The sequence below is a fragment of the Hibiscus syriacus genome, unplaced genomic scaffold (assembly GCF_006381635.1).
Source record: "Hibiscus syriacus cultivar Baekdansim isolate YM2019G1 unplaced genomic scaffold, ASM638163v2 tig00111644_pilon, whole genome shotgun sequence".
Classification (NCBI taxonomy): Eukaryota; Viridiplantae; Streptophyta; class Magnoliopsida; order Malvales; family Malvaceae; genus Hibiscus; species Hibiscus syriacus.
Genome location: NW_024063144.1, coordinates 1,751,129 through 1,762,875, shown reverse-complemented (window position 1 = coordinate 1,762,875; position 11,747 = coordinate 1,751,129). Strand labels below are relative to the sequence as shown.

Below are 11,747 nucleotides of genomic sequence, written 5' to 3'. Positions count from 1 at the left end.
GGCGATTTGAGTTTTAAATTCAGAGTTCGTGTATGGTGGAGGATCTGAATTGTTTTTGGGGAGTAGGAAGATCTCCTGACATGGGTAACGACAATGGCCATTGGGGTTGAGACCAAAGATCAATGAGTCTCGGTGGGGACAACCAGAGGAGGAATTGAATGCACGTGAGATTCAATATTGGTTTATGGCATCCAATAATGGGAGATTTTGGGGTCCAGAAAGGGTTTCGCACTCTTAGGTGTCATCACCATTTTGGAGGTCCTTTTGACAGAAGCTACACTCGAGTCATTCTAACGGCGTGCCAGTTCAAGAGCATTTGTGTTATTGATATTTGAAGACACCTATCCTTTGGTTCTTTTCCGATTAAAAGTTTGTCATGTAGTTGCCTAAAAATTCTTCGCATTTATATAAATAAAGAGATATTTTCCCTTCTTAATTTCCCTTTTACAAGCATCTAATTTTGAAAAAGTTAAAACGTACAGCTTAACTTGTGGTACATGAGATCATTTTGTATTATTATGCAAAAGGTTTTGGAAATGCAGGTATTCTGAAGCTAGTAATGGTTTTACCCATAAGCTTGTAGGGTTGCGAAAAGCTAAAACTTTGGAATTCATAGACAATCTTAGCCATTAATGGATGACCCAAGGATGTTGTCATTTATCAAGAAGATTGGTCAGGGGTACTGGCAGGCCTCAAGAAAGAAAGAAGTCAAAGTCTTGTCAAGCCAAAAGTTATGGTATTGAGAGTATCAACTGGGGTGAACGGGTGAAATGCTCTATGCCCAAAGCGAAACCGAGTTCCATTGAAATCAAAAGATAGGAGGTTCCTTCGAAGAAGAAAATGCATTAAATTGCACATTTGCATACATTTTAGGCATGAATAGGATCATGACATTGCATGATGACTTAAATATTTACAGGTTTCCCAACGATCGTTGAAGATTGTTCGAGTCTTATACTCTCTGAAGAAATAGGGGGCAGATGCGATCGTTGAAGATTGTTCGAGTCTTATACTCCCTGAAGAAATAGGGGGCAGACGCGATCATTGAAAATTGTTCGAGTCTTATACTCTCTGAAGAAATAGGGGACAGACGTGATTGTTGAAGATTGTTCGAGACTTATACTCTCTGAAGAAATAGGGGGCAGACACGATTGGTGAAGATTGCTCGAGTCTTATACTCTCTGAAGAAATAGGGGGCAGACGCGATTGATGAAGATTGTGGGTCTTATACTCTCTGAAGAAATAGGGGGCAGACACGATTGTTGAAGATTGCTCGAGTCTTATACCCTCTGAAGAAATAGGGGGCAGACGCGATTGATGAAGATTGTGGGTCTTATACTCTCTGAAGAAATAGGGAGCAGACACGATTATTAAAGATTGTCCGAGTTCTATACTCTCTAAAGAAAGAGGGAGCGAACCCGTGGGCAGAAGATTTTCCAAGTCTCACTCTACTTTGAAGGAAAAGTGGAGCGGATTAATGTGTCAAAGCTATTATGACCGGACAAATTTGACCATCTTTTGATCTTTGCTCTACTCTCGTTGCACGATATTGAACAAAGAGGGGCAGCTGTAGATGTTCATTTTGTCCGGGACGTCTTATGTGTATCCTTATGATTAATTTCTGGTTATTACTAAGTTCGTAGGACACATTAGTTAGGGTTATCATTAATGATATGTGGGATTTCATAGTGGTTACGTGTTCTATATTAGTGATGCATACGAGTATATACATTGGGTACTTATAAATATTATAGTATTTATATATATAAATAAGTAAGTAACTAAATACTAATTAATGTTTTATTTTGGTCTTTTACAGATTCTAATTAAACTAAGATTACAACAGGCTGGACCAAACGAGCCCAGTTCCCAACAACCCAGTTCTTCAGCCCAACTGAAGAAACCCTAACCCATTAGGGTTTCCTTGTCACCAGCCTCTAGCGCCGCAGCAGGAAGACCGTTGGATCTGGCTCCACGATCCAACGGTTCCCAGCCCTCTGTGATTCCCGAGCCAACTGCAGACTCACGTGAAGCCACCACCGCGTTTCCAGATCGCGCACGACCAACCGAGCAATGGCTCAGCTACCCACTGCTGCCGCCCGTGACCTGCTCCCTCCATGTGACCCTGCAAACACACCAAACGAGAGCAGAAACAGACGAAAACAAACTAGAGAGGAGGAGATCAACTAGAAATAAGGAAAGAAAATGAGAGGAGAGGGGACTCTCAGTCATCGGCAACAGGGAAGAACAGCAAATAGGAAAAACGGAAATCAACCAGAAATCAATAGAAAGGGAAACCATTTCAAAAAAGCCTCAGAGATCCACTTCAATCCATCAGTAACCAAAAAAGGGACGAGAGCGAAGAAACTCACCTTTAAGTACTCACTGCCTTTGTTAAGAGTCCGGAACCGCTGTAAGAAGGTAAAACCCTTCACCTTCTGTTGTTCCCAGCCGTGCATGACCGCTTTGGGTCTCGGGTTCAGGGGTTTTGTTGGGTTCTGGGTAGGACCGTCTAGGCGGGGCTTGTGTGGCTCCCCATCGGAGCCGTTGAACAGCGGTTGCGAAGGTTTCTGTTAGGGTGGGATATAAGGCTCGGGTTCGTTTGGTTAGCAGCGGGTTTTGAGGGCTATGTCTCAGGTTAAGGTTTGGTTTTAGGTAGAGGTCTGCTTCGAGTTATCGTCGGGGCTTGTGTGGCTCCCCATCGGAGCCGTTGAACGACGAAGGCCGCGGTGGCCTTCTGTCTCGTTTAGGGTGAGAGACGGGAGAGCAGAGAGGAGTTTTGAGAGGCTTGGCTTAGATCTAGGCCTAGGTGGTTACTCTTGAGTGGAGGAGAGAGCTCGGGCCGCCTTAGACTCCTCATCGGAGCGCTAAACGGCGGAGGCTGCGGCGGCTGATAAGGTTTCTGTTAGGGGTGCGAGATCGAGGAAGAAGGTTGAGAGAGGAAGAGGGAAGATGACTGAGATGGGGGTTGTCTGGTTTAAGGCTAAGGAGAGAATGGATGAGGCTTAAGGTTACCCTAATCACCGTGTGTCTAGTAACAGAACGGCGTCGTTTAGATGCTTCCAAAACGGCAGCGTTTTGATGGGCAGGGGTGAACCGGGTTTTAGAAGATGGGCTAACATTGTATCAGGTCCTTCCTCCTTTGTTTCGTTCCGTTTCAGTCCCTGAATCAAGCTTTATTATTATTCTAATTTTGTCTCTCAATTTACAGAGCATTTTATTTTAGTCCAGTTACATGTTTTGGCTATCTTTGTGCAAATTTGACATTGGATATGTAACTTCGGAAATGTGCATTGTGATCCTGCATGGCACTTTTGTAATATTATGCTTGCAGTGCATGAAAATGAAATTTTTGTGAAATGAGCCTACTGTTTAGTTTCTTTATATTTTAGCCCTTGTTTAACTTTGATTAGTATGTTTAGTTTTGATTTTATTCACATTAGTCACCCTTTTTTATATGTATATATTTTTTCTTTTGTATTTCAAATTACATGATTTTGATCATAATATTTATTACTCTTTGCATGACATTCAATCAGCATAATTTGCATGATAGCCTCACGTGAATAACTCGATCTGATCACATAATCGGAATTAAGGGTAATACCCTTTTAATCTAAAATTATCAGAATGGCTTTTCTTAACTTACAGGAAAGTTGTTTTGACGATTTTAAATTAAAATGGTGTCCCGTCAGTAACGCCTAATTAAGTTTGGATATATCATTGTAAAATTTGGGAGCGAAGGAAAAGGAAATATTCGACTATTTAAACTTTTCGAGAAAAGGTCGTTAGAACTGAACTAAAGATCTGGTCTCGATATTTTTAATAATCGAATATTCTTATCTTTCTAATGACTTGGTAATTTTAAATTAAATCTATTTTGTTGCTTTGAATGTTGCAAATTTGCATTTGTTGTTTAAAGGGATCATTAATCAAATTAAATTTGAACTTGCGGAATTCGTTACAAAGACATTAATTAATCGCTAGGTACGATTTAGGGCGTTGTGGGGGTGCTAATCCTTCCCACACGTAACCGACTCCCGAACTTGGATTTTGGTAACGCAGGCCGTAAATTTGTCGTTTTAATTAAAATTAATTTTCATTTAAAATGACAACATTTTTGGGTGCCCAATCACACCCTAATCAAAGATTGGTGGCGACTCCTCGAACCTTATATTTTTATCATAAAGGAATTTCCAATTTTTCGAAACGAGAGATTTTCTAAAATAGCATTGTTTTTAATTAAAATTCAATTGAAAAGAGAATAATTAAAAATGACGCGGTTTTTCAAAATCGCTCCCCCCGCCGTTAAAAAATCGTTTCGACAGAGATAGTATTTATTGCAACCATAAATTTGGCATTTGCTGTTATTTACTGCAACCATCATTGACCAATCCAAAGCCACACTAAAAATAATTCAAATATATAAACCCTCTCTTTTCGTACTTAAACGCATATTATTCTTTAATTTTAAAATTTAAATATTTTAGTCAAAGGATGTAAATTTTTATATTAACAATTTTTAAAAAATTATATGTTATTCAAAATTACTTAAACCAAATATTATAATTCCAATTAAATTTTAATTTTTCTTTTTTTATTAACTCTAAAGTTTTATTTACGGTCCACATGTGGCACTTTAAAATAACTTTCGTACTAGGAAATTTTGTCATAAGATTCGTGTTTGTAAATTTAATCTATCTTGATCTATAATCAAACGCATTTAAATTTATAATTTTTAAATATTATAATATTATAGATATTAATGAAATTAAAACTAATATTTAATATTTACATATCGACTAAATGAAATGATGAAAGTGGGATGGAATTTGAAAATTAGGGACGAACGTAAAAATTTATGTTATGGGTGTGAATTTAAGAAGATATATTAAAAATTTTATGGGTGTAGAGTTATAAATTTTAGGGGTGTAAAATTAGATAATAAATAAAAAATACAACAGGAAAATTAAAATATAAACAAAATTAAAAACTCTAGGGTTGGACCGCACTCAGGACCCCTTCGGTGCATCCCTTGTTAGATCCAATGTGGAAATCTTTTATTGCAAACAATATATATCCAATAATTATTATTATTGAAATGGACCAAAAGCGTGTAAGGAGCCTACAGAAGTGTCGGTGAAATGTTGCTAATTAGCAATGGCACCATCAGCAACTTCATTGGAGTTAATTGCGTTGAATTTCCATAAATTAAGATCCCATTTTAAATTGGTCTTTAAATTTAAAAATATCTCATCATTCTTCAAAATTATGACTCCAATTTAAATTAGTCTAGAAACTTTAAAATATTATATATCAATCCTCAAAATTATTATCATTGTCCCATTTTAATTCTCCCACTGAGTATCATTAACTCTATTGATTAAAAAATAATTTATTTTAAGGTCTTAAATAAGATTGTAAACGAGCCGAGTCAAGTTTAAGTAGTGTTGAGCTTGACTCGACTAAAAAAAATCACGAGCTTAAAACTGTCAAGTTCACGTAGAACTTGAAATACAAAATTGAAGCACGACTCGAGCTCAAAAAACTTAAACATGAAATATTATCATACTTAACTCGATTAAAGCTCCAACTCAAGCTCGAACATGAACTTTAAGTACATGAAAGTCTTATATTGTATTTAAAAAAAATGAACAACATAGAAATGTTGATATTCTTAATAATTTAATTTAATAAAAAAACTAAATATTAATATATTATTTTTTTTAGTTGCTCGCGAGCTTTTCGACTTGAGTATCAAGTAGTTTCATTTGTCTCATTAAGAATTCGAGTTGAGTCCAATCGATTCAAGAGTTGACTGAGCTTTGATTGAGTCGATCTCAAGTAGCCAACGATCTGTCTCATCTTATTTACAGCCCTTGTCTTAAGAATTGAACACTTGACCTTCTAAAATATTCTTAGGACTTATAAAAAATAAATTAGTTTTTTTAATAAGTAGAGTTAGCGGCATATTAATAGAATGACAAAAATGAAATAATATTAATAATTTAAGAATTGATATAAAATATTTTAAAATCTAGAGACAAATTAAAATATGATCATAGTTTACGGGTTGATATAAATCATTTTAAAGTTTATAGATCAATTTAAAATAATAATAATAATTTAGAGATCCATGATACAATTATCTCTTATTTTTGTAAAAACAAAATAAACAAAGATTCAAAGAAGAGGGTTCTGCATGGTTTACAGCGCACGGTGCTCACTTTTGTCAAAGCAGCGCACCTTTGGGTCACGAGCTTTGCTCAGTCTCACTGTCTCCGCACATGCCAAAGCCTTTAAAGTATTATTTTCGGATTTTTCTATATTTATATAGCTACCCAATTTAATTTAAATGAAATGAATTAAATATTTTTTATTTTCATAAAAAATATCTATTTAAACATTAAAAATATAGGCTATTATATAAATCAAACGATCTCAGTAGTTAAGAGACTTGTTATTTCTTAAGATATCAGTTTTGAACATCGCGTACGTCAAGAGTGTGAATATTCATTGTCAAATAATTCAAGAGTTTTTCAACATATACTATCTTATATTTATCTCATATTTATTAAAAAATATATAACTATTGAAATTATACATAATTTTTATCACTTTTAATTATAATATTTTATAAAATCCATAAAATTTATATTTTTTTTTAGAATTTTAGTGGTTTTTACATTAAAAATAAGTTAATAAGATGATATTATATTTTTTATTAATCTTGGGTGATTATAAGGTATTATTGATTTGAAAGACTCAATTATTCGACGATAAATGCTTAAACACATTTGGCATATGATGCACTTGAATAGAAGCAGAGTTAGAAAATTTATTTTGGGGTCAAATTTAAAAATTGTATGAAGAAATTATTTTGAGTGGATGAAAATGAATAATGAATGTCAATTTATATTAAGAATGTCAATATTCTTTTAAAAATATATTAATTTTATTTGTATTTAAATATTTTTATATTAAATTTATATACAAAAAAAAATCAAAAAATATTTAGGGTGTCATATTTATAACTTGGCTCTATAAGTGTGCTTGAACCTGAAACCTTTAAAGATAATAATCATTCATTTAATTATTGTGTTAGATTAGTTCGTGTGGTGATATTATATATTAAATGTTAAAATTTTCCAAAAAATTTTTGGGGTGTCATATTTATAACTTGGCTCTATAAGTGTGCTTTTCAATCGATTGTAATCTTTAAAAATAAAGGATTATTTAATTCAACTTTGTAATGAAATGCTCAATTAAAATTTTAATTATTTTACAAGTGTTTTCACCATTCAATTAAAAATAATCATATAAATCGACATTAATTAATATATAATAAATATTCAAAGCTTTTTTTTGTAGGCACTTGTGAAAAATAATGCTAAATAATTTATAAAATATTTATTATTTTTGGGAAAGGGTTTATATTTTTTTATTGAGACAGTTTTCTCGCTGTGGGTCCCCAATTCAACTACTTAACTAACTCATGTCAGCACTTCAATGCAATACACCGTCCTTTTAAAGAAATAACTAAATTATTTATCGGTTATTTAAATGTTTATTGTATAACACCTATATTCTTGTTCATTACATTGAAAGGGCTGATTTTTTTTATAATAATGCAGTTGAAAAAAACTTATTTAAACTCTCGAAATTATTTCGTGAAATAGAATAAATGTTACCGTAAATAAAAATAAAGGGTGGGGACTTAACAAAAGATTATGTTTATTTGTCTAAAGATATTGATCCTCCATGGACAAATATATTGATTTTTTATTGAGAAAGCTACAAGTCCTACTTTCCAAGTGAAATGGATTCATTATTAAAGTAATTGTTTTGATAATTAATCACCCTTGAGGATAATTAAAAAACTATTTTTCTTCCTTTCTTGGATTTAATACATAAATTTAGAGCAATTTATCAATATATTATAAATTCTGATTATTATAACAAAATGATTTTTTTATTTCTATGTAATATTTAATTTATTAAAATATTTTTTTACTTATAATTAAAAAATATACATTTAAATATATTCAAATAAATTTACCGTAGAAATCAATTTATCTTATAGTCATCATAGATTAATATATATATATATATATATATATGTATATATACTGCATTAATTAAACAATTTTAATGATTAAAAAATTTATTATTATCTCTTAAGATCCGAGACTCGACCACCACATCGTAGGCAACGGCAAAGCTTGCTCGACATCAGGATTTAGGTTGTTCTTGGTTTAATAATCTACCAGTTTCGTTAGAATCTCTTTTGCAGAAGGAAGGTACTGTTGTTTAAGATTCCTAATTTCTTATGTTAGTCTATTTCCAGTGTTTATAAAAAAAATTATCACGTGCAGCAGTCTTAATATACAACTAAAAGAAAGTGTTATCGGTTTTTTATTTAAATTATCGGAAATATTATTATTTCTATCGGTTTTGTTATTGTTGGACACTTTACCGAAAATTTAAAAAATATTGATATTTTAGGTAGAAATAATAATGTTTTAGGTAATTTTTTTACCGATTTTGTTATTTAAATAATAACAAAACTGGTAAAGCATTTTTTAATTATATATTAAGAGTGTCGTACTGTAGAACTTCCCATTAAAATAATATCAATTTGATTAAGATTTAGTTAACGACTTTTTAAATTAATGATATGATAAATAATAATTTTCTAATATAATAAATAATTATTTTATCACTTTTAACGGATCCTTAATCAAAGGAAATCAATTTTGTCCCCACTCATCTTAATTCAGAAAAGTTTTTTTATATTAATTATAAAACATATGATTGAGTTGAGTTTGTATATCAAATCACATCAATTTAGTTATAGTATATTCGGAAAATTTTTAAATAATTATAAACTTGAATAATCATTTCATTAATAAATCTCGTTAAATTAAATGTATTTAAATCATCTCGATTACATTCTTCAACTGTTGAGTCACGGAGAAAATTGATGTAATTTCATAATTAATTACAATATTGAAATTTTGGGTAAAGTACACTTATGGTCCCTCAACTACAGAGTATTACTTTATTGAGTCCCCTGACTATTAAAAGTTAAAAAATTATCCTTCAACTACATGGTATTGTTTTGTTTAGTCAATCAAGTATTAAAATTTACAAAATATTCTCCAACTGTCCATATGTTCCAAAATCATCATTTTCGTCAAAAAGTGATGTTTTCTGAGCTAGACGTTAACATATTGACTGAGATATGATAGTCATTTGAATTTTGGGATCAAATTTTATCATACCACAATCAACATGTTAACGTCCAGCTCATATTGTTGTCAACCTTTTCAACAGAAAAGGATGAGTTTGAAACATATGAATACTCGAGTGACTATTTGTAACTTTTAATAGTTGATGACTCAACAAAGTAACGCCCTATAATCGAATGATCATTTTGTAACTTTTAATTGTAGAAAGATTCAATAAAGCAACACCCTATAGCTGAAAGACCAGTTGAGTACTTTACCCTTAAATTTTATAATTATAAAAAATAATTAAATTAATTTTGATAAATATTTTAAAAAAAATATTATAATAAAGTACACTAAGGAAATTTCCCGACCCAAAATCTCAAACTTTCTCCTATAAATACCCCCTCCACACCATTTCAAGCTTCTTCATCCAGTCCCTCTTCCTTTTCCTACATCACATTTCTCTTTGTTTTCCCAAAGAACTCCATGGCTAAGCTTCTTGTGCTTTCTTCTTGGTCTCATTGCCATCTCCATGCTTCAAACTATGGTTATGGCATCACATGGACATGGCGGTCCCCATTACGATCAAGTAAATGCTAAAGCTTTGAAGCTCCCTTTTATGTTTTCTTTTTGGACAAAAGAAGTTGAAGTTCTTTGTATCACATTCTGATCTGTTTTTTTCCCTGGAAAATAAAATTTCCATTTGCAGAAACGTTATGGCCCTGGAAGCCTCAAGGTTAACCGTAAGTAAACAAAATTTTCCTCTTTCAAAGCTTTCTTTTTTTTAAATATCTGGTCTGACAATGACTGGTGAAATCTGAAGCTTTTTCAAAGCCCAGTTGAAAGTTGAAACATGGTCAATCTCATAAGGACTAACAGTGTATTTATGTTGGTGGAATGAAATGACCAGAATGCCCATCGGAGTGCACAAGGAGATGTAGCCAGACCCAGTACCACAAACCATGCATGTTCTTCTGTCAGAAATGCTGCAGGACATGCCTGTGTGTGCCCCCAGGGTATTACGGGAACAAACAAGTTTGCCCTTGCTACAACAACTGGAAGACCAAGGAAGGAGGCCCCAAATGCCCTTAAATTTAGTACACCAAGAAAACCCCTTTATTTTATTATTATTTCCTTAATTATTATGGTTAAGCATGAAGTTGTTGCACTGTAATGCTAACTTTATATTTATGATGTTGGTTGTTACTGGTGGGTTTATGTAGTTTTTGGATCTGGGTTTTGTACCAATTTGTGTCACCCCATTAAATGAGAGTGGCTAACCTTTGCTCTACTTATTAATGAAGATGGCGTTATTTATCTAGAATCTACCCCCATTCTTTTGGAATTTGGCAAATCTTACTATTTTATCTTTCTTTTGCCAGTTAATCTGTTTGAATTGAATTTTCAATTTGAGTTTTAATCTTGATAATGAAAAGAAGAAGAAAAGAGAACATGTAAGCACATGCAAACTGACCCCAAGAATGGTTGGTCAGCATTCAATGGATTGGTGGGTCAGTTTACATCTTTGAAGTTAGGACCAACTAGATTTGGGTGATTGTATTGAATATTCTATTAAAACATCAGTTGTGGTGGCATTGATGGCTGCAAAGCACAAATGCTTAATCTTGAAGAACAAATCAAATACCATAGAACTCCAATTGATGTTTCAGATCCCTTTTGCACCTTTGTGGTCATTCAATAATGATACTATCATTTGTATTAAAAAGAATGATGCTTGTGTTTAATGACGTACCCAAAATTTAATTTTAAAGAAATAAACTTGCAAAATTTTATTTTAAAAAATAAACTTATAGGGACGAAAATTTCCCGTTTATCTCCAAAAACATTTGGAGGATACAACTATAGGCAATGGGGTTGTGTCATGCGCATCGGTACCTACTGATCGGATACATATGTAGTTTCATCAAGGCATCAGTACCTACAAATCTGAAAGTTCATATATGGTTAGGGATGCAAATGAGACGAGATAGATCGAGAGCTACTTTAGATTAACTCGGTCAAAGCTAGATAAATACTCGATTCAAATAGGCTCGAATCTTGCTCGAGCTCGACTTGAATTCTTAACGAGCTGAAACAAACTACTTGATAATCGACTTGAAAAGATCGTGAACAACTCAAATATATAATATATTAAGATTTATTTTTAAAAATAAATTATTAATAATATTAACATTATGTGTCGATTTCTTTTAAAAAAATTGCAATATAAGATTTTCATGTATTTAAGGTTCATGTTTGAGTTTGAGGGTTCAATCGAGTTATGTTTAAGATTTTTTCCATATAAATAAGGATGAACATGAGTCGGCTTAGGTCAGGTTTTTGACCAACCCGACCTGACCTGGAAAATTTACACCATCCACTCGACCCAATTTTAGGGTGACTTCACCAGACCCGAACCCGACTTGCCTTTTGAGATAAAATCCGAATTCGATCCGAAACAAATATATTTATAAAATATTAATTTTATTTGATAAAAATAGGGATCTAATTGAA

The 11,747-nt window shown here is 32.5% G+C and overlaps 1 protein-coding gene across 1 annotated transcript; it reads left to right on the top strand.

Moving 5' to 3' along the window:
* Positions 1–9,630: 9,630 nt before the first annotated feature.
* LOC120166721 (gibberellin-regulated protein 4-like) lies at positions 9,631–10,550 on the top strand (the record flags this gene model as incomplete). Its single annotated transcript, XM_039175943.1, has 3 exons — positions 9,631–9,822; positions 9,943–9,976; positions 10,144–10,550. Coding segments are annotated over 3 exons (408 nt in total), but the record flags the coding sequence as incomplete, so codon positions are not given.
* Positions 10,551–11,747: the final 1,197 nt, after the last annotated feature.